The 25654-nt window shown below is 30.8% G+C and overlaps 1 protein-coding gene across 1 annotated transcript in view; it reads right to left on the minus strand.

Annotated features, from left to right (window-relative positions):
• The window catches only part of LOC126762214 (protein hedgehog), a 40422-nt gene that overhangs the window by 9516 nt on the left and 5252 nt on the right, over positions 1-25654 (minus strand). The window contains exon 2 of the mRNA XM_050478800.1: positions 937-1198. Within this exon, the coding sequence (XP_050334757.1) occupies positions 937-1198 (262 nt within the window). The remainder of the gene's footprint in view (positions 1-936; positions 1199-25654) is intronic.

Consider the following 25654-nt stretch of genomic DNA (forward strand, 5'->3'; position numbering starts at 1 on the left):
GGAATTCGGTTTTGCGTGGGACTTAGGAGCGGGTGTAGTTGGCAGAGGAGAAAAAGAGATGTGCTTATAAGGGGTATATGGATATACAGCAAAATAAACGGTATAAAATCAAAAGTTTTGACTCTAGCAATTTGAAGTGGAAAATACGATTATGCTTTGGAAGAATCAAGGTTTTCAAAAATTAAATTTTTGAAATTCTGAAATTATAGACTGGTTAAGAAGCCTTGAAAAATGATAAAAAAGAAAGATTTTCATAATAGCTTAAAACTCATTGGAAATGAAAGATAAAACGATAAACATTAAAGGAAAAATAATTTACGGGCGTTGTAAAGTCGGGAAAAGGAAGGGGAGGTACGTTGAATTTTTATGGGTTAAAAACGGTTTATCTCGATAAACTAACTAAAACTACGAGTGCTATAGAAAAAGTTTAATGGCAATGTTATAGGTAATGAAAAGATCTAAAACTTTTGCATTAACATCTTTTTCACATAACCTCAAAATTAATGTGAAAAATTTACATAAGCCAGTTTTTTTATTTTATTTATAGCATTTTTTGCTTTCACGAAAACTTACTTTCTTATGTCATAAACGTGCATAATTTTTTTTATTTAAAATATTTATATTTTCTCCTTTTATCGGGCAAAAGTACAAAATTTCAATCAAAAAATCGCAAGTCAGAATTTCAGATATTTTTTTAATGTGTCCTACTCACATTATGACTGCTGAAATTTCTACTTTCTGATAGTATTCAAAATAATATAGACATATTCCAAATTTCCAAAATATTCTAGCTAAGTTTTTTCCTATTAATTATTCACTTTGACACATTTTGTTTACGTTTTCTATATTTTAAGCAAACTGAACACAATATTTAATAATATTTTAACTTTTTTTTGCATTTTCTATAACAAATGTAATTAAATTTCCTATGCTCACCTGACTTCACTGAGCAATGTATATGCGCTCGACTCTCATAGTAGACCCAATCGAAACCGGCTTCGACCGCCAAACGCGCCAACATGCCATATTTACTGGTATCACGATCGGATGTTGTTATATCGACGGCGCGCCCCTCATAGTGTAAAGAGTCGACGTGATGCGCATTATCCTCATCCCAACTTTCGATGACGCGCAAACGCACGCGCGGCCATTGATTCATCACAGAAACGGCGAGTATATTGAGTTTTTCTTTGCAGCGCTGCAATTAATTATTTAAAAATGTAAAATTAGTAAAATATAAAAATTGGTGAAAACCAAAAACTACTGAAAAAAAATATATTTATATAATATAAAAAAAAAATTTCAAAATAATGTTTTTTTTTTATTAAATAAATATAGTATCTAGCATTTCGAAATGGAAAATGCGATTATGTTTTGAAAAAATCAAGTTTATGGAATTATGACATAAAAGCAATACGGTAGTAAATACATTTCCAATGTACAATAATAAGTAAGTTTCGCACATTTATTATTAAAAAAAAATTTGTTCAGAAATTAAAAAATATATATATGTATATATATAATATAGGAACTATAGCTTTTTAAATTTATAAAAACATTGTCTCATATTAACATATTTCATTTTTCATTTATGAAATGGGATGTGCAACTATTGAAGCTCGAACTATTTGATTTGAATAAAAAATTTATTACAAAAATTTTAACTTTAAAAAAAATTTAGAAAATTATAAATTTAGTATTCAACCGAATTTTTTTTTAATAAATGTGAACTATTTATTTTTGATTTTTTATTATTTATTCTCTCCTCATGAAAGTGTCTACGTTTTCGAAACCGCCGATACCGGATCACTAAAGCATATACGTACATAGCTGTCATACGAACTGATTAATAAAAATCAAGTTCTTGTATAGAAAAAAATTTTATTTGACGAGATATTTTTAGGAAATTCAACACGAACTATTGTTTAAGACAAGGCTATATTCGCCGCCTTTATTGTTCAGTTCGGACTAATATAGCATATAGCTGCCATACAAACTGTGCTATAAGAGTCAAGATCAAAATCTATTTATACCTTTACTCAAGGAAAATCAAGATAAAGACCTTTTTATATCTTTTATGCTATACGAAATTCTTTTCTGAAGGGTATTATAACTTCTTAAACAGGTTTAAATATCATTTATTAGTCTTTATCAATATTTGCTCATTAAGCGACAGTTCACGATAAAAAAAGGCCAACTAAAATTTAAAAATATCTATTTCCCTACTACTTATGTATATATGAATTAAGAAAAAAGTACAAAAAATTATTTTAAAATGATTTAGTCTAAATTCAGAACCAGTTATTTGAGCAGCATAATGAGTTATCACGCTTGAGGTGTCCAAATTGAATATACGAAGTCAGCGAGAACTCAAAGCAACCGCCGAAAACTTACAAATAAAAGAAGAATATACCATATATGTATGTATGAAGATAAGTATGTATTTGTGTTGAATAATATGCCAATGTGATAATATTTAAATCAATTTCGGTGCGATCATAAGTAACAACGTACACTTAGCGGCGATTGTGTCCAACAATGTTGCAGTTGTCTTTATTAGTGCTTTTGTACTTGCGCATCTAACTATTTGAGCACACTTGCACACACACACATGCACATGCGCGCGCATACAAAGTACCAGTATAATGGAATTTACCAAACTTATTTTGAACCTGTTGTGCTGTTGTGCTGTGCAAACAGCAAACCATTTACATACAAACACGGCTATTTAAATAGGCAAATGGCGTGGTTGTATGCGCACATGTCCTCCGCCTAGGCATGGCCTCTCGTTATTATTTTAACAATGGACCAAAATAAATAAATGGAAATATAAGAAGTTGTATTAAAAATCAATTTTCCCCATTTTGTTGTTGGACGAGTGCAGGTCCGTTGTTTACAACAAATACACGCTTGAAAGGTGTTTATTTAAACGCACAACCTCGAATGCCTCGTTCTGCGCGATTGCGAAAGGTCGAAATACAAATATTGATTTTCGCCGACATCAATAAAGTGCACGTACATATTTACATAACTACGTATATGTATATGTGAGTATATGAGTGTATGTATGTATGTATGTATTTGTGCAACGCAGACCTTTCAATTTGTAATTATGGTGGGTGCTTGCTCGAGTCCATCATAGGACATGTAACTCTAAAGGTACTGCCATAATGTACACATATACACACACATACCTATAAATAAATATATTGACTCTTTGTATGCATGCTTTTGTGTGCATAATACAACACTTATGGCACGAATGATTAGGTAAATATATGCTTGTGTTTACCTGTGAGCCTGCGTCTTATTTCTCTGCCAGGGTAGGGTAGGGTACAAAAAGGATTCAAAGGCTTTTTGCCGCAAACAGTCAATACTTTTTTATTTGAAAAGTTCGAGTTTTTTCTTGTATTATGATATTTGCATTCCAATAGCAGCCAGCAGCAGCGCGTACAACATTTTGTAGCGTTGGAAATTTTACAGGCCAGCCACGTTGAGAGAAGAAGAAGCAGCAGCAGTTAAAATTGAAAAATAAATGAAAAACAGACACTAGCTGTTGTTGTAGTTGTAGCAACTAGCATGTCTCAAGGTATTTTCACTTCTATTGTGGAATTTTTGAAATCAGCTGCAGCAGCAGCTTCTTCTTCAATTGCCCATCGAGAATCGACCACAAAATCAATTATCAACGGCTGTGCAGCAGCGACACTCTGTGCGCCCGTGTGTGTTGGTGTGCCACCAGTGGGGCGTTTTGTGTTTGTCTACACGACAAATATGCACGTGCATGTGTGTGTGTGTGTGCACGGTGCGTTTGCAAACAATTCGCCACCAACATTTGCGGTGATTGCTGTACGGCGGGAAGTGAGCGTAAAATTGATTTTGTGCACCTTGTTGGTTTGATTCTCCAAGGATTTCACAGCGCAACAATTCTGTCACACATGCCTTTGCTTTGCATGCAACCAACTGCATGTATTGTATATACACGTGCGTGTATGTGTGTGTATGAAACACCTATTTTGCTCGAATTATCTAGTCGCTGAGCGTAAATAGACACGGCCGCACTCACACATGCACCACATGGTCGTGTTTTTGTATTGTTTGTTAATTGTGTCGCTTGTGCAATTTTCGAAAATTCAATGTAAAAATCAACTGTTTATTGTGGGCGTGCCGAATTTGCTGTTATTTATGCGGTTTTAATGCGGCATACAAAGTGTAGAGAATCGATGTTGTCTTTATGCTCTGTGTGAATTTATGCTTGTAGCACATAAAGAAGAACGCAAATTTCGCTGTAAGTTTGTCGCTTAAGTCTATTGTTCTGTATGTGAAGTGGGCAATATTGGAGTAATATGGATATAAAACGAAATGGGTTAACTGTAATTGAATTCCGATAGCGTAAGCGTTCGCATTTTGAGCTTATTTCGCGATTTTACTTGAAAATAATTGATATTTGGTTTATTGAAAAGTTTTGTGGTGTAAATTTTGCTAAAAATAAATATTGTTATAATATGAATATTTTATCGAGGAACTATTTAAAAATAGTTTATTTGTAAAAATTTAAATTTTGCTAAAAAAATATTTATTTACGTTAAAAAATTTTGTCTCAAGGATATAAAAAAATATTTTTCGATAATTCAAAAGGGTATATTATATTTTTATGAAGTGACTGATTTTGTATAGAGAATATTAAGAAACAACAATTTTTAAAATTTTGAAGGAAATAAGCACATGAAAAAATTAATGTATGTTTCTTATTCATTATCATAACTTTATAAATGTTCTATGTAAAAAATATAGTATAAGATTTTTAGTTAAAAATTTCAATTTTTTATATTTATGCTTCAAATATACAATTTTAAAATAGTTTTCATGTTTAATAGCGTAATTTATGACAGAGCAAAACAAAATTTGTATTTTTCTAATACATTATCATAACTTGATAAGCGTTCTATGAATTAATAATGTACAAGATTTTTAATAAAAAAATTTTAATTCGCTTTTTACCAAATGGCTTTCACGTTTAATAGTTTAATTAATTAACGTTTTAATAATTTACGGTTATAATCAATAAAAATTCTATCCGAATTGAGCAAATGTACAAATATTTAATATTATTATTTAACAAAAAATGTTGTAGTTCGGGGAAATATTTTGCTTCAAATTTATCAAAATTAAATCTTAATTTATTTTTTTTTTAATATTAGGAAAAGTAAGTTTTTAAATCATTATAAATAATATAAATAATTTTTAATACAATTTTTATAATAAAAATGGCACACAAAGTATTATTTAGTTTTTTTTTTCTTAAAAAAATACAAAAATCTTTTAATATAATTTTTGTGTTAAAAATGAACACATTTTATTTTATAATTTTTTCCCTAAAAAAATTTGTTGTTAGTTTGTAATCAGTTTCCCCAGTTCCATACATACATATGTATGTACATATATGTATAATTTGACTGATTTGCATATGTAGCTTTTCTGATCTTGTTTTATCTGAATTAAGCATATTTAGAAATAAATCGGTTCAAAATGAAAATTTTCATCAGTAAATACATATATTTTAAATATTTGAAATGCTTTGTCTGTGTTTTCGGTTTTGGAAATTGTAATATTGTCTTAAAAATATTAAAAAAAAAAATCAATATGGGATTATCATACTAAATTTCAGAAATGTTGAAAAATTATTTTTGTGTCAAAAAAAAGAGAATTTAAAAATTTTGTCGATTTAAAAATATATATTTCCAAATCTTTAATCAAAATCGCTAACACATTTTTTTTTTTTTTGATTTTGTGAGAAATTTATTTTTCTGCCAAAAAATATTAAAGTTACTTCCAATTATATGTTAAACTGGCGAAAAATCGACAAAGTTGCATACAACACTTTCTACCTTATATTTTGATGAATGCACATAATTCACCCAGTAAAAGTAAAAAAATATTTACATCGCATATAAATATATGTACATATACATATATCAAAAATCTAAATAAAATTATGAAAAATTCGAAAGGTCCTGAGTTTATATTAATTTTTAATTCATTTACTTTGTCGCATTACTGCGAGTTGAAGTGCAAATAGCTAGACCAATAGCTACAATATACTACTCTATGCATATGTATATGTATACTTGTATATGTACTTTTTCTAAACATTCACGAATTATGCACAACTGCATCACAGCATACGTTGTTTTTATTATTTCTGTCATAAGTTTAGCGCCCAGTCGCTTAAGAGATCATTTATGTACATTATTAAAAGGCTTAACCACTCAAGTACCCACTGGCTGCCGGCACACCAGTGCGCAGACGCATTGACACTCAAAGCACAACAAATGTATGCAAATGCAACCACGAGTGCTTGCTTACAGCCAGCAAAACTGTTCGGCTGCAGCGACAAGCACTTAAGTCCTCGTACAACATGCGTACAAGCAATGCTTAAAGCGCCTCGAAAACACTCGAAAGCGATGCGGCATAAATGCGACGGACACACACAAATACGCATGTGTATATGGGTGTGTGTGTGCGCGTGTCAAGCTGTTGATTATGATGGTCAGTCAACTGCTAATGAGCGCAAAAGCGTATCAGCGGGCCAAAGTGAAAATATTATCAATAAATGCAACACATTGCTGACAAAAGCCACTCGAAAAGGTTTAAGCGCATTTAAAAGCAGCCATACACGCACACATTACGCACACTGTGGCACCCTGGCACCTGTTGGTTGGCTCTGGCTCAGGCTGGGAGCTTGCTCTTTCGCTAAATGCCCGACGACGTTCATGGTGGCAAATGCATCGAATTGCTTTTGTCTTAACGTTTGCTTGTTGATGAATTCCACTATTTGCTCAACTAAGTATGTGCGAGCGTACACATGTACATATCATATAATATATATGTATGTATGTGTGCATTTGTGACTTGTGTACCGCCAAAGTTGGTGGCCGCTTACTGGCCTCACCGTTGAAGAGGTCACGCCGTCGACTGGCCGCCAATACTCTTTCATATTGTTTGCGGCTCGGTCTACTGGCTTATTGGTCTTTCGTTGTCGGCTTTTAGAACGGCAGCGGCAGCGGCATGCAAATGTTTGCTGTTTGCTGTTTGATGCATGGCAAAAGGCATTGTTGTTGTTGCGTCGTCGCACAGTGCAATCAGTTTTTAATTTCTGTTTGGAGTGCAAACAACAATGGGTACGGCGAAAATCTCTACAATTACAAGTACACAGACAAACATATGTACAAGTGTATGTGTAAATGTATGCCCATTAAGGCTGGAGTTCTTCAACTTCTGCGCTGAGGAATTTGTTCTAACCATTCATAGCTTATCAACGGCGACACAGGCAACAAAACCAAGCTGTGTCGCTCCGTTCGATGATGAGGATCATTACGATTCCCTAATCAAATATTTGCCAATTACTATTCTCATACTCTTGGCATTTGGCAGGCTCTCGCCTCTCGTTCAGCCTTTGCCTTTTTGCCTACTTTGGTTTTGGTTCTTTTTGTTTTTGTTTTGTATTTTGTTCTAACGTTTGATTACTCCACACTAAATATTCGGCAAGTTGCTTACTCATACACAAACACACATATATACATACATGCATAGAAAGGTGAATATTTGTATACAAATGCTTTGGTGGCATGAGAAATGCCGACGGGTGAGTAAGATAAACATTTCACCTCAATTAAACAACGGTTTGTGTGTATAAAATATTCATGCAGAGTTGTATTTATGTACTTTGAAATTAACATACTTATGTATGTGTCTAACTATGCTTTTGTATGTTTGTGTGTGGTATGTTGAGGAGCAAGCGCAACAAGCAGCGCGGCAAACGAATTTAATTTTTCTTCACTTACTGCAGTGGTGTGCTCTAAAACTTAAAATTATTGCTTAAAATTGTTTAGACATATTCAGAAATATATCTACAAATATTCAATAAATATTTTTTTTTAGGAAATATGAATTGTTAGCACGTTTTCGATTTAAAATATTTTTATATTTAAAATTAAAAATTTTTTTATTAATTTTATTCGTTAGAAATTATATTAAACTTTTTAAAATTTTTTTTAATTTAAAACTAATTTTTAAAATGTGTTAAAATATTTTTAAATTTTTTTATGAAATTCTTTTTGGGAAAAACGAATTTTTAGCAAGTTTTCGATTTAAAATATTTTTTATTTAAAATTATTATATTTTTTTATTAATTTTATTTGCTAGAAATTCTATTAAAATTAAAAAGAAAAATGTTTGTAATATTTAAAAGCAGTTTCTTAAATTTCTTCAAATATTTTTTATTTTTATGATAAAGCTCGTTGCAGCTCAGTTTTGGAAAGCTTTCTAGCAGACCGTAGGCTATTTCAGAGTTGTGGATTTTTTAAATACAATTTTTTGTTAAAAATTTATTAAAAATAAGCTTTTCTGTTGCAAGGATTATCGAAATGGTAGAACAGTAATTACGCAAGCACGAAATAATTTAATTTTAATTAAATTAAACATCTTCTTTTTTATTATATACTTGGGATTACCATTTTTCAAACAAGTTTTAAAGATCAATATTTACATTTTAATGCGATTTTTGGGTTTAAAAACTCATTTTTAATTTTTATTTACTTATTTTTGATATTTCAATCCGTTTTTTGGAATTTGAAATTTATAGTTTTTTTATTTAAATGTTCAGAACCACAAAAAAAATATAAAAAAATTAACCCTTAACCCAGTATTAAGCCATTGGTACTGTTCTTATTTTTTTGTCCGACACTGTATCTAGTATATGCGCTTTCATGTGAATTTACAAGCATGTATTGACAGTTGCTTATCTCAAAAGCATTCCTGTGGTGTTTTTCTACTTTTTTCATGTGTTTACATGCATATATAAACAACAACAATTTTTCAACACTTCGAAATCAATTTATTTTGACAGCTTATGGAGCCTACTTAGCTTTAATGTTGCGACTTTTGTTGTGTTTATTTTTTGTGCTTGTATTTTTTTAGCTTTCAAGTGAGCAATAATATGCTATAAAGTTTGTGGCAAGCTCCCAAGGGTGGTGTGTGCGGCAATAAGTTTACAAACAAACAAAAGCACAGCGGCTAATAAACATATACAAATACAAAAAATACATACATCCATATTATGTGTGTGAAGCATGGAGCTTTGGTAAACTTCGGCGCATAACGCTTACATAAATGCTTGTGAACATTTACATATGTACACTTATGCAGTTGTGCCTGCGAAGGTGGCGACTGTGCTTGCATCTCGCGTACACGCAACAGCCGCAGCCTGTGCGCCCGGTCCGCAGGAGCTTGATCACATTTTAATTACGAACATAATGCGACTTGACAGCGCGCAGGCGTGTAAGTTTGTAACATTTTTTCGCATTTAATTGATTTAAATCGTGTCGATTTGCGTTGCAACTAATGACAACACTGCACTTGCACAAACACACACACGACACACATTCATTTGTAACTGTGCGCGTGCAGCACACGCCTGTCAGCTGAGACAGGCATCGTTTGCAGTATTTTTATGTGTTTTCTTTCTTTCATTTATATAATTAATATACACGGACAATTAATGTTCTTGAGCGAGCCTTACAAAGGTGAATTAAACAAAAAATATCTCCACATCTGTTTGTATGTGTGTATAGTTTGTGAATTTGTAGTTTTTGTTGCCTTTCGTGGCTCATTAAGTTTAATCACAGCAACATTCTGATCCAGTGTGTTCACATAGTATATTGTATGGATACATATATATATACATAGGTGTATGTGTGTTTATATATGACGCGCGGCACATGCGCCTTAGCTGACACACTATTATTACTCGCTGTTGGCGCTGGTCATCATCATTAGTCGCGCAACTTCATTGTAAATATAATGTAAATGTGATTAAAGTGATGTGCTTTTGATGTGTCTACAAATAAACTTAAATATATGTGTCGCGCTTGCCAAATTGTAAAATGTTGTAAGTATGTATGTGTGTGTACTATATGTGTAAGTAAAGTAATAACAATAATGGTTGTTGGTAAAAGGTTAAAAATAAACGGCTTTTAAGGCATTTTTTTCATATGCATCTTTATATTTATTTTTGTTTTTGTTATTTAACTTTTTACACTTTTACTTTTTTCATTTCAAGTTTTTTAATTTTCACATTTCAACCATATATTCCTAACTATGTATTTTATATAGTCTCACAAAGTTATAAGTTGTAACGAACCGAAAATATACATAGCTGCGGACTGACTCACAACTTCTTATAACGCGTCTTAAAATCATAAATTCTAACACTTGCTTCAAATAATTGTTGTTGGATTATATGAAAACCCTAAGCGTTGAGAATTGCAATTGCACAATTGACTATTTTAAAAAATGTCATGAATTTACGATGCGTTATAACAAGTTGTGAATCCCCTAAGTCTATTGAAAATTTGGATTTTTTTTTTTTTCAATATTTTATTTCGGCATCACGTTTAATTCTTTATATTTATTTCCATATTTTGCTTTGTATAACGAAATTTAAATGTACCAGGTAGTTAAAAAATTAAGTAAGAAGGTTGATTATAATTAAAACTAAGCAAAAAGACTAAAACAAGTTAAAGAAAATTATTGGTATTGTACTATATCGTCAACTAAAATGCAAAATAACGTATCATAAAAAAAACGATATTAAGATTTTTATTTAAAATTTTCAGCTGCCGCCGCCAGATATAACCATTTTATAACCAAAACTCAATTTTTTTCATTATGAGTTGATTCTATTATATCTTTTTTCTTCGCTTGTAAACTTATGAAAAGTGATGTTCGGTTATTTTGCATTTTAGGTGACGATATATTTTACATTTTCTAGTATTATTTTCCGAAACACATTAAAAAAATTATTAAACACGACAAAAAAATTTTGGACTTAAAGCTGAAGTTGTAAATAACACTTAATTTATTTCGATTTTCTTCGATGTTAAAAAATATTTCAATAGCTAAAGAAATTAAATAAATAAAATAATTTAAAAACTTTTAAAAATATTTTTCTTTCCCCTATCATATAGTTACATATAAGAATTTTTTGTTTTTTTTTATTTTTACATTTTACTATGCAATCATTTTTTTGTGTTTTTTTTTATTAATATAAACAAACTTATTGTTTTTGATTTTTTGTGTTTTTTAGTAATGTAAAAAACTGTTATATTTACTTTTTAATTTGTATTGCTTAAATTTAATAATAAAACAAATTTGTAAAAGAGAAAAAGTTAAAAATATCTATTAAATGGTTATTTTGCACTTTTTGAAAAATATAATTTTTTGATAAATTATGTTAAAGCAATTAAAATTAGAATAAATAGCAAATTTTTTTATATTTAAAAAAGCAACAAAAAAAATAAAACCTATAAATAACAAAATTGTTTTTATTAATAAAAAATTACAAAAAAATTGTATGAAATGGTAAAACTAAATAAAAACAACAAAATTTATAATTTTTTAATATTAAGTTAAAACAATTAAAATCAAAAATTATAAATAACAAAAGTATTGGTATTGTAATATAAAAAAAAATCTGAAATATTATAGAATATTTAAAGTATTTTGAGAAAGTAAAATTACTTTGAAAGCGAGTTACTGCAATTGAAATCAAAAATACTAAATAAAATATTATTTATTCAATTTTATTTGTTTCTAAATCGCTCATGTAAAAAAAATTATAAAAATTTCTTTATAAAGCGCCAGATTTTGTTAAAACCACTTTTATTTTCAAGCCCCTCATTTTATGTCCCGATTCATTCAAATATTCAATACTGCTTATAAAAAAATAATAATGTTACCATATTTTTACAAGGAATTGCGTTTTCCACGAAATTTCTATGAATACTTAAAAGTATATTACTAAATAAATACAAATGCAAGTATTACATATGTAAGTACATACATACATATGTAAATAAAATGCAGCCACAATGGCTATGAGCATGTTTATAGGAGAAAATCAGCGGCCATATAGGTAATACTTGCATTAAACTCCAACACTACTTGAGTATGTTGAAAGAGAAGAGACAGGAGAAGCCCTCGGCATCTATACTTAAATGGGGCCACACACACTGGCATTTGTTGTTATTTGTTGTTGGCGCTTTGATTGGAACACTTGTAAGTCCACTTGAACGCCATTTTCGAACACACATTAGATATAGTGTACATATGTAAGCATATGTATGTATATGTAGGTGTGTATATGTATGTGATGGTGTGAACTGTAAGTATATACATATGTATGTATGTACAAATAAGGTGTGGCACACTACAAAGTCTTTAATTTCTTTGCGCGCAGCTAATTGCCATTCTATGAGTAGCTATTATTTCATGGAAATCTTTAACTGCTCAAGATAATGATGAGGCATGTTGCTGGGCAACAAAAATTTTATGGAAAATTAAAATTTAAGATGTTTGCATATTGTATTTTTTAAAAACGACTTTTTTAAATTTATTTGCAGACGTCGTTGAGGTGGTTAAATTTTGATTAAAGCGCTTGTTTGAGAAGTAGAGCGACAGAAAGAGGATTTTTATATATAGATATCTATATTTTCATATACTTGTATGTATATATGTACGCATGGGGAAGTATATTTGTGTTTATAGCGCTTCGACATATTTTATGGTAGATATACCTACATATGTATGTATATATATTAGCTATTTGTTTTTCCAACCTTTCCGTCAAACGCCTTCATATATGCTTCCCTTTAGCATACACAAAGCATTCACAAATTCATATGCATACAAAAATCAGACACTCCAGCATAAATGACACACAAAAATATTACAGTAGTGTCCATTACTCATCACCTAATACCCTCAACCCTAAAATGTTATATCCTATGCCCGTTTAGCTGAGCTTGAAATTATCTACTTCCTCAGTTGTAAGATTTCGCATCCGTTTTCGATAAAAATCACTGCGAAAATCACACGTTATGAGCGATTGCAGCCAAGCTCCGCAAGCCGATAATATATGTACATATGTATATACTTGCATAGGATATGCGGTATTTGATTACGCAGCGCCCTTGCCTCAGCTGGCTAACTTGCCACACTTGAGTGCAGAAAAGTGCGCAGTTATTGCCAAAAGTTGAGAGGGACAAGTGCATCAGTGGTAGTACGTATAAACGAGCATATATTTATATACACTTGTGCGTATGTGTTTGCGTGTGTGTGCTTTTAAAACTTTAAATTGTGCTGGGGATCAACGAAACAACCGGAATTATGTAGTAATATCCACCTATATACATATGTACATGTATGGGTGTATGCGGCGCATATTGCGTTGTTGTTGTTATTGCATTTGACAAATATAGTGTCGTATCCGTTTACATACTTAACATGAGTTACCGTTGAACCATAATGAGGGATAACAAAAGAACAACAAAAACAAAAGCATAACAGCCAACGTTGCGCGTGCGCATAGTAAACATTCCACACACGCATTCACACACACTTACATACATATACGTTTGTACGTATGGCACTTGTGGTATGTATGTAAATGAAGGCGAGTGAAATTCTTGACGGGCATGATTTGTAGTTGAAAAAATTATTACCACAGGGCGCTAAGTTGTCTTGAAGTAATTTAATAGCTTTAGCCCTTATACTTTTTAATTTTATTTTCTTTTGTCGCTGCGACAAATTTAAAGGGTATAAATGATGTGCCTGCTTGACTTGGAAGTAAACCGCTCGTGTTCAAGAATTAATTGTTTTTTGTTTTTTTTTTCGTTTTTATTTTGTGCTTGTTTTTGTTTTTTATCTTTGGTGGTGAGCAAATTAATTTTGGTTATTTTGCCTTAATGCTTGGCTGTTACTGCTTTTCTGTAATGCCACCGAGGTTTCATGTCCTGTGTCAGCAAAGCAGTCAGGGCGGATGCGAAGCGTCATTGAACAGGTGTGCTAATTTGTTGGGTAAATACGGAAGCAATTTCTTGTATAAAAATATACATATATATTTTTAAAGAGGAATTTTAAATGTTTTGAATGGCGGCAAGTAAAGTTTTTAAAGATTTTTAGTTTAACCACCTTGGTGAAGGTCGTCACTTTTTGCAACGAATGCATGACAATTTCTAAAATATTTTTTATTTTTTTAAGCAATCTCATATTATCATTTTTTAGTTTGTGGTGGTGGTTAAATATTACTATTTTTTTTAAGGTTGTAATTTTAACTTCCAAAATAATTTTTTTTATTTTACCAAATTTTTAATGATAATTTCTAAAATTTTGTTTTTTTATTTAGCAATCTCATGTTATTAGTTTATTTATTTAGTTTGTTGTTAAATAATATTATAATTTTTTTTTACTTTGTAATTTTAAATTCCAAAAAAAAAAATTTATTTCCCCACGTTTTTAGTTAGTTTTTTTTTTAAACTGGACTTAGCAAATTGCAGTGAAAATATTAAAAAAAAAAAATTTTTAATAAATATCGTTTTCGAACCTTAAGCCTGTTCGATATTTAAATAAATGTAATTCTAGATTCCTAAAATTTCAAGCAGAGCAGCTGATTTCATAAGCAAATTTAATTTTAAAAGCAATTCCATTGTTTTTTATTATCCAAATTATGTTTCTTCTTGCTAATAACGGTTTCTTAGTAATTAAGCTAGAACATATTAAAAAAAAAAATTTAAAAATTAAAAAAAAAAATTAATTCAAAAAAATTTAGAAAATTTTAAATTAATTTTAAAATTCTTTTCAAAACCTAAGGCAATTTGATATTTGAATAATAAAACATAAAAAATATAAAAAAAAGTCCAGACTGCAAATATTTCATGCAGATTATTTCATTTCATTAGCAAATATAATTGTAAATTGCAAAATATTTTTATTTATTTTTTATAAATATTTATTTTTTATTAATAATCCATATTTTCAGGAAAGTAATGTAATTTTTTAAATGAATTTAAAAATTTAGTTTTAAAAATGTAATTTAAATTTTTTTATTTAAAAATTTTTAATTAAAAAATTTAATTTTAAATTCGCAAAATATTTTTTTTATTTCTTATTAATAATAGAATAAAAAATAAAAAAAATATTTTGCAAATTTAAAATTAAATTTTTTAATTAAAAAATAAAAAAAAGGCAATGCGAAAGAAAAAATTTAATACGAGTTCTCTTAAAAAAATATTTTTGATATTTTATAAGTTACATACAAAGATTTTAAACGAAAATCTGATTTCATAAGCAAAAATATAAATCAAAAGTATTTCTTTTTGTATAATATTATTTTTTCCAAAAAAATTTCATAAAATAAAAAACCTTTTTTTTTGTGATTAGTAATCGATATTTCCAGAAAAGCAATGCGAAAATAATAAAGCTTGAAAAGTCAACTTTCTGAATATGTCATGGTTATTTTTGAGAAACGAAAATTAATTGCTGTAATTTTAGTTTGTATGAAAAAACGAAAATTCCTATGTTAAATGAATGGGAACCTAAAAAAAACAAAGTGAGTTAAGCTACAGCGCCTGGCTTGAGGGAGGATTTTTTTTTGACAATCACTAACATTTGAGGGGGTAAAAGTTAAAAAAAAAATTAAAAAAATTTTTTGAAACACCCTAATACATATAAATATATATTTTTAATAAAAAAACTCTTCTGAAATCTACTTTACCTTTAACATCTTTAATTAACAGCTAATTTCATAGTTTATTTAAATAATATAATTTGTTTATTCTTTAATATTCACCTAATAAATATTTCGCTGCAGTCAGCTAATTTGCATTTTAATATTTAGATGGATGATCGCACACTGTACTTAACTTATAGACACAGCAGAGATGATTTTACGAAATTAGCACAATGAGATCACCTTTAAAATGGATATTTTATAACAGCTTAATACTGTTAAAACGCCGCAAAACCCCCTTGCACGCTTCCAAACCAAATTTTCGCTGACAATTTTCCACTTAAATGAACGTGATTTTATTTATTTACTCTTCATAGTGAAAATCAACTTTGCCTTTATTGCGCTAAAGTTTATTTATTTAACTGCTTTTAACCGCTACATACACATACCTATAAATATACATATACAAACTGTATATTTGAGGGCATGACGCAGTCGCAGATAGGGTTTAATTTGCATGACTCACAGGGAAGATGAAGCAAACTGCACACATACTCGTATTTATGTATGTTTGTATGTGAGTATGTATTGGGTTAGAGGTATGCAATTAAATCGCCAGCGATCGTCCATCAAAAGCTTTGTGGATCATTCTTTTACCAACCGCGTTTGATCGTTTATCTACGCTTGTCAATTATGCCACATAATGTGGCCCCATCACTTGCGTTCTGCAGCAGCCAGTCCGGCAGTCGGCAGCAGCATTACTGTCGATCATAAACCCAATGTTTACTTCGCCACAGTTTTGTGTGTGTGTGTGTGCCTAATAACCTCCTTTGATGGACAGTTAGATAGAGTATTCGCCGCATGAGAATTGAATGTTTATTGTTTTGACAGTTTTTCCTCTTCTCGCGAAATAATTAATTGAATTTGCATGCCTGGCGGCAAATTAGCTCAACAGCAAGCTGTTGAATGACATTGATATTGAAATTTTATTGGATTGATTTTGCCCCTGAAATTTATTTATTTTCATAACGTTTTCAATAAAGTTGGCAAAAAAATTATTGTGAGAAGAAAGCGGCGAAGCTGAGTTTATTATTTTGTGAGTAATTCTTGCAAAGTTTTTAATAAAGGAAAGCGATTCATGAGGATTGTGCGGGCGGGTTCGAAAGAAATATACATACATATATACTCGTATTATATGCTTAAGTGTAAAAATATGTTAAAATTGATTTTTGAGGTTATGGTTCAAATTTTTCTACCCTGAACTCTAGTTTGTCACTATGTTTATAAAATCTAGAACGAAAAGTCAGAGATAAATCATATATACTTATAAGTTATGTATACATTCTAATGATAAGTGAGATCTCAGCTTCTTCTCTATTGGCATAGGCTTCGCATACTCGTTATGAGGCGAGTTTAACCTAGTAAATTAGTTCCTTAGTTTTTGAGATATCGTTATGAAATTTTGCATACGTACTTTTCTCCCCTTAAAACTGTCCATTTGTTGGAACCGCTGAAATCGGCCCACTATAGAGCCCAGCTGCATACAAGTAGATCGATGAAAATCAAGTCCGTGTATGGACTACTTCTTTACTTGAAACATATTTTGGAGAAATCTTTTATAAATTATTGTCCAAAGGAACACTACAATCTTGGAACATATTATTAAGACCACATCCTGCTATAGAGGTAGCTGGCATATAAACTCATTTCTCAAAGTCAAGACAAAGACAAAGACCTTTTATTGCCTTTTATGCTATAAAAAATTCATTTGTGAAGGATATATTAGCTTCGATTGTCGAAATTAACGTTTTTTCTAGAATTTTTTTTTTTTAATTTTGAGATTTACACTGTCTTACGAATACATTTTTATTTGAAATTTTAACATTTTGCGCAAACTACTCATTTTTAGTCGCTTGCAACGAGAAAACACAAAACGTTGTAATAAATTGTTTCACACTAACAAATTCTCCTATAGCATGCCTACAATCTCATTACTAGGGCTTTCGCATTATTTTTTAAGCTTTATGGTCGGCTTTTTGCTTGTTGATTAATTAGCTGTCGCTTTGAAAGGTATTAAAAACTATTCAAAATTGTATTATACGTAAATGCTTAGTTGTTCATTGAGTGTCTCAAAGAGTTATACTTTTTTTCTTTCTTATAAAGCAAATGCACACATAAATATGTATATATGTATGTATGTAGGTATTGACCAAGCCGAAATGTCACGCGTTGACGTATTACCCGCTCCAATTGTAAGTCAAAGTGACACGATTTCGACTGCCACTGACCATTTGCCAGCCCGAACACACACACACACACACACACATACAAGTGCATACAAACACACCTTTTGTGTAAAGGAATGTTTCATTGAGCGCCGCGTGTAAACCTTCCTGCATTTCACACATACATACATACATATACGCGCGCTTATAAATGGGGATAATAACGCTGAAAGTGGTCTACTGTGTGTCATCTTGTTACAAATAAATGTCTATTTGTCCGGCTGTCAGGTCGCTCTGTCCGTCTTTTTATTCTTTTTTTTGGTTTCGTTATTACACATTGTTTGTTGTTGTGTTTTGGTTATGCGCCTTGTTCGCTTATTGAGTTCGATCCTGTTTTATTATTTGTTGCTGTTGCTGTTGTTGTTTTTTCCGTGGGACCCGCTTTGTTTGTGCTAACATATACAAATATTTTGATTGCGGTTGAAGATGGCTTTTAAAGTTTATTACGATTATTAATTGTATGAAGATTTTCTAGATCTGCGCGAGGTGAATGCGCGAGTTTATGTTACCGTCTGGAAACCGCTGGGAGCTGTGGAGCGAGCTCTCTTATTTTGAAATATACTCTGCGTTTTATGACTGCTGCCGCTGTTGCTGTTGTTGGGTTCGTTGTTGTTGTAGCTGACTGGTAGCGTGTGTTTTTGGTCGGGTTTTGCTTGTTGTTGTATTTAATGTGACAAAGACTAATGGAAGGATTAGCTTATCTTAAGTATGTGTGGACAAAAATTTGTACTTATACCCTTTCGATTGACTCAGACGGGCATAAATTTTAACGCATACCACACGCACACACACACATATAGCACATGTGTACATGTGTAGATATGTAAATTGATTGTAATAAGAAGAGATTATAAATGAAATGCCCGGCTATGCGGTAGGAAAGAGAAGCTTAAACAGGTAACACAGTAACTTTGGGGGCTTACTGGGAAATATGTGAGTTTAGGTGCATAAAAACAGCTGATAATCACTAATCGAATTATCAGATAATACCGTGGCTCAAAAGTGAATTCATACGAAATTTTTATGTAGCTTTAATGTGAGCTTGCTGTGCCGGGTGGTGGCAATGTTGCCACAGATAACACGCTTAAACGTCATTAATTGAATGCCAAGTCATTAAACGAAAGAGAATAAAGGGAAAACAAATAAAATGTGAAAAGGAAATTTCAACTTTACATTGCCAGAAAGAAACCCGCATCAATTCGCTGCTCAGGCGTTAAACGTTGAACATCATAAACCACCTACCAACTGGAGGCAACTGTGGTCAGCGTCCAACCTTGTCAGCGGTCGTCAAAATTTCTCAACTTTATGAGGTGTGATTACGATTCACCACGTTGAGTTATTGGTCGCTTATTTGCTCGTCGCTGTGTTGGCGTTTAACGCCGACAAACTCACGGGAATGATTTGCAGGAATGCCGCGGCGCGAACGCTTAACCTGCGCACATATTTATATACACACACATACATATGTATGTATGGACATATGTATGTGTGTGATGATACTTAACCTACTCGCATGTGTAATGTGATAGGCGCCGCACGAATGACGGCTCACAATAAAAGCCAAAACCAAAAAACAAACGGGCTGTTGTTGTTGGCAAACAAAAACAGTTTGACAAATGATGCGCCAAGACGTCTTCGGTTGTAGGCAAATTTGTATGCGAAATATCATAAAGCGAAGTATCAAATTGATTAATAAAAGTCTTAAAAGCCCATAGTAAAGCAATAAAACAATAAATACTAAAGTATCTCAGCATAAAGTATCAATAACCATCAAGCGGACGGCCAAAGCGCTCGCGTTTTTGTTGATATTTTTTGGCATAAAGACTGGCTGGCTAGCTGGTCGAGCACAAATCGATATATGTACATATACGCGCATCCATGCAAAATATACACATACATATGTACCTATACATATGCACGGAGATCCAAATGTTTCATGCGAGTAAGTTTTATATATGTATGTATATACACATAGTATGTATATGTATATCAAAATGTGCCGTATATGTGTATATGTGCCTACAAAAGTGAGGTTTGGCCAATTTTTATGTACACACATATGTAAATCGCTTTGCATATACCAGCTTCAAGCTTGGATTAGCTAGCGCTGATGAATTGTTTGACTTTTTATTAACTGCAAAAACTCGAATTTTGGTTTTTTTCCGATTTTTGTTTGCGGCGTAACGACGTCGACGGCGCATTTGGCTTCTCGAAGATGTGTTAAGTATTTATATGAAAAATGGAAACATGTTGCTGTTCCCACGCCAATATGCCGCTTTGTATTTTTGGTCCTAATCAGATGCTGTATATTTTTGATATTTTTGGCTTTCAGCCGGTATCAGTCCATCGTAAATTGCAAATGCCGTCAGAGTGATTTATGTCATAGGTGATACAGCGGCTTAATATGTGTATGCAAATACATATATAAATATGTACGTATACATTTATGTATATAAAAAGCAAAATATAAAATTTAAAATATTTTTACAATTAAATAAGAAGATATGACTTATTTTGCATATCTGGAGAAAACGTAATTATAAGTAATTACATTACATTTCAATCATTAGTAGCATTACAAATTGGATTTTATTTATGTCGAAAATGTAATTATTAGTAATTTCATTAAGTTTAACCAATACTTGAAAATGTAATTACAAGTAATTGCATTACATTTTAACCATTACCGGCATTACAAATTGGATTTTACTTATTTTGCATATCTGAAGAAAAAGTAATTATAAGTAATTACATTACATTTTAACCATCGCTGCCAAATGTAATTTGAAGTAATTACATAACGTTTTAACGATTACTATCATTGCAGTTCGTGCTCTCATATATAAATACGTACATTTCATGTATCCCTAAGTACTTTACGGTAAATACACACACCTAAATGCATGTTCCGTGCAAAAAAAAAACTGCACCTGCACTCACAATATTGCACATTATTCATTCATTATCTATATCATTAATGTTACTGTAATGTAAACCTCAAAAAAAAAAAAACATAAATAAGTAAAAATTAAAAAAAAAAATCAAAAACATTTATGTACTAATTTCTTTAGCATTTTTAATAACAACAAATACATGTCTGACATTCCAAAACTATAACAAAATATGCTTGAACATCAACACATTTTCTCGCTAGGATTATTCATATAAATTTGATGTGCTTATGAAGCATGTCAATAATCAGATCATATTACTTCCCCTCATTCAAGTCAGACTAAGCATACAAATCGTGTAATTTTAGACGTTTATGTGGCTTTGTGCCTTTTTTCATTGGTTTTGTTTGTTTTCGGTGCGTTTTTTCGTTAACTTTCTCGAACATACTTTTTTCTTGTGGAAAGAATGCTTTCGAGTTTACTGAAGTGAGCGCAATGAATTGAATTTCTTATTGATTTAAACTGACAGTTAACAAATCATATGGATTATGATTAGAATTTAATTATTTAACCGGCATTTTCGGGTGAGATTTTCGTAGGAGATAAATTGTTTGTACTTATTATGGTTATTAACAAAAACTGATGGCTAAAATTAAAAAAATAAAAATAAGAAAAAAGATTATTTGATTTTAGGGAAAATTATTTAAAACATTTAAACATGAGCAGGTTAAAAGTTTTATTATTTGCTTTGAGAAAATGAGATATTTGCTTTTTAAAATAAAAATAAAAATAAAAATAAAAAAATTTAGCTGGCCATATTTCGAAAAACCTGGTTTATGTTATATTTTTAAATTTAAAATTTATTTTATTTTAATAAAAGGTTCATTTTTCATATTAATTTTGAAATTTTAAATATAAATATTTTTACAATATTTTTGAACGGCAATTCTCATAAAATGGTTTGCATCAATTAAAAATAAAAAATAAGAAAATTAAAATATTTATAATTATTTCCAATTTTATTTTTATTATTATACAATTATTTCTAATTATTCTATATATTTTTACTTTTTATTATTGATTAAAAAAACAATACAATTATTTGTAATTATTGCATATAATTTTACATTTTATTATTGATTAAAAAAAATGTGTGAAGTTTTAAAAAATATATTTGTGTTTTGATTTTTTTTATTTTTTTATATTTTTAAAATTTTAGCTTTTATTATTATTAAAAAAAATATTTTTATTTGGAATTTTAATAAATATGATATTATTAATTTTTTAAGTAATATTTAAATATTTTTTTGAATGATTCAAAATGAAAAATATACTTGTATAAATATTTTTAAATTAAATTGAAATTTAAATTTTTTTTAATTTCTTATAAGAAATAGTGTTTAAATTTGTAAGAAAATACTATGTTGTATTACTATATATGTATGTATCTATGTTTTATATTTTGTTTTTTGATTAGAATGATCGCTTTTTCTCTAAAATTCAAAATTTATTCAAGAAGTTCAGAATAATAATAAAAATAAAATAAAATTTACTTTATTTTAATTTTTTTAGTGTATAACTGAATTTTTGTTACAATAAATGAATTAGTAGTTGTATTTAAAAAAGTTCGACTATAAGATATCAAAAAAAAAATATATATATATACACACACATATATAATATTTCCAAACCAATGTGCGTGTTTATTGCATCAATAAATAGTTATCCAAAATTTGAATATCATGCACGTTTAACAAATTCCTTATCTACATTTAGTAGGAAAGCTTCTGCGCTACCGTTACGGCTACACACAATTTTAAATGCTATAAATCGTAGCTAATGCAGCTTAGTTGCGCTGCGGCAGCACCAATACACACAACCACACTCACACGCAAAAATATATGCGCGCAATGCTTAACAACTGACAATTGGTAGGTGTGCAGTAGTTTGTTTGCTATAAATATGTAAGTCATTTTCGATTTTCTACTTCAACTCTCTATCCTCGTCCTTGACTACACTCTCCGTTATGTTTTTGAAGCTCCTGCTGCTGTTTTTACGATGCGACACCTAACATATCGCTGTGCTGCTGAATGTTTACGCACACATACGCGTGCACACGCGCACATTATATATTGTTGACCTTGTAATAATTTCTCTCCCACACACACACACACACATGGACACGCAAACAACGCAGATTAATGCACCATAATACGTTAGTATCCTTCGAAAACCTAGTATGGCGTCGAATTTGTGCGCTGAGTTCCTTGGTCCATCCATTATGGGGATGCTCAGCGTCTTAACATTGATAGCGGCCTTGACTGCGATCATCTGATGGCAATGAAAAGTCGTTTGGACAAACACACAGCAGTCGTAGCTCCTTGCCGTTTGCTATTTTGCCAATTGCCACTTGCCACTTGCCACTGATCGCTACTACCATTAACCTTTTGACTGTCAGTTGCTAAACAATTAACACAGTTTTATTATTTATTTATCGCTTGCATTTATTATGATTCCACGCTTTAGTTGTGCTTTATTGTTGCCGTCAAATCGGTAGCATTTGTCAACGATTGTTGATGTAAATATGCTTGACTTGTGTATTTGCTGCTTTCTAGCGAAATCTCTCCCGAAATTGGCACACCCGTCGTCTTAACGACTAATGCTAAATAAATATCAACAAAAGTCCGTTATTGTTGAGTGAGATTCCCAATCAGCAGCGCAAATTCGAAAAGTTATTGGAATTCTTGGAATTATGTGCGTAAAAGTGGTGATTCATAGAATTCCCTGTTAGAAAGTTGAAATTTTATTCATTAACTCATTGACATTTGAAAATCTACAGTTTTGGCTACCGTTTGTCGGATTCAAAGAATGGACATTTGAAAATTTACAGTTTTAGTCACCGTTTGTCGGCTTTCAAAGAATTTGACGGCATCAGCTGTTTAGCTGACGTCACATTAGCTTATTCTGCTTTATATATGTGTTGTCAAATTTGCTAACTTTTTCTCAACATTTCATGTTTCAGATTCGTTTATTATTTTTTCTGTATGTGGTATTCTAACCAGAAAAAATTGCAACATTTTCTACCCCTCTCAAAACCTAAGAGAGAGAGAGTTGCTGAGCGACTTTTTATTTATGGTTTTTGTTAATTATTTTTATATCAAGTTTTTCTATTAATTACTTATAATGAATCGGTAAATTTTGTTAAGTTGAAAATATAATATTTTTACATTTGCAACATTATATCATATTGAGGCAACATTTTCATCAAGAAAAGAAAACGCCAAGCGTTAATACATTTAACATTTTAGCACGCGCAGGGGTTTCTGTGTGTTTCATCGCACATTTTTATGGTTGTCGTTTCCAAGAACGTGAATAACTCTTGACCTAGACTAAAAGCAAATACACCTGTAAAGATAAACTGGGAAAAGCCACCTTTCTCGGAAAGTTGACTGTTGTTCACCTGTTAGAAATTGACAACTAATCTAAGCCCAACAATCAAGGCAAGATTATAGGTAGTTTATAGCTTTGAAAAATAGTTGTAATAAAAAGCTCTTTGGTCAGCACTTTTCAATCGGAAATGCATATTTCGATAAGAAGCAATTGGAAAACTGCGTAGTAATAATATTTTGCCGGAAATTGCCAGCAATTAATTAATAAAAATTTCCTGAACAATAGAGGTATTTCGAGTGGGTTGAATTATGGGCGGCTATTAACTCAAGTGTTTTGTATTAAAAGCGAGATAAACATTTAGGAAAGCGGATTTGAAATATGAAACGTTATATGTGGTAAAATAAAAATGAAAAATAAAAGAAAATAAATATGAATAATACTAAATAAGCAGAGTTACGTTTTGCATAAAAAGCTTACAAATGTTTTAGGCATGTTTGATTCAATCAGAAATGATGAATGCATTTGAAATGCTCAATTGAAGTTGACTTAAAATATTTTTGAATAAAAACAAAATGTTTATAAGGATTTAGTGCGGGGTATGTGAGCCAAAACTACCGCTAGAGTGCGCAAAAATATTAAAAATTTCACTATTCAGCGGCTAATAAGTTCGAACACAGGAGTTCTTCTTCTCTATAGCTTCTCAAAGGACTACATAAAGCAGCGCACATGCGATTTTTAATCAGCCATCTAACCTAGCCTAACCCTAACCTAACTATTCAGCGATTTCTTATAATTAAAAAACAAATTATTTTGCAGTTTAAATAACTAAGCGCTTATTAACTGATTATAATATTTTAACGACCATATGTTTTTGCGCATGAAATGCCCGACTTGCGGAAACAGACTAATATGGCCGATAAGCTTTGCATGTTTGGGGATATACATATGTACATAGTATGTATGTGTATGTAAAGTTCTTCAACGACAATTCTTTCCATGGCATTGAAAACAGGAAAAATTAATCACGTGCACAAAGCTAGAAATTAGGCTAGCGTAATCGGCATTAAGCTTTTCGTAAAAACAAACAGTTAATAAAAATTATATTTTTTATTAATGGTTATTACCAACTACCGCTGGCGATTAAAATTTTTCGGCAAATTGAAAAAAAAGACGGGGATTTCAAGCAAAAATAGAATGCTTACATTAACCGTTATGTTGATAAAGAATAACGTTTAAAAAACAGCTTAGCGCGTGTACTTAATATACTCATATATACATATGTTTATATAAATATATATGTATGTATGTATATACAAATATATATGTGTGTATGATTGTTCAATTGCTAGCTAACACTTGAGCGCCGCTCACCGCTCACCGCGCACCGCAGCATTTTTGTGGATTTTGCCCGACACAGGTGGCAAAAAGGGCGCGATGCGCTTAAGTACCCATGTCCAGCACAATGCACGTAACCGTTATCAGTCGCGTACGTACGGCACACTTTCTGAACGCATTGACCAGAT

This window comes from Bactrocera neohumeralis, chromosome 2 (assembly GCF_024586455.1).
Source record: "Bactrocera neohumeralis isolate Rockhampton chromosome 2, APGP_CSIRO_Bneo_wtdbg2-racon-allhic-juicebox.fasta_v2, whole genome shotgun sequence".
NCBI classification, from domain to species: domain Eukaryota; kingdom Metazoa; phylum Arthropoda; class Insecta; order Diptera; family Tephritidae; genus Bactrocera; species Bactrocera neohumeralis.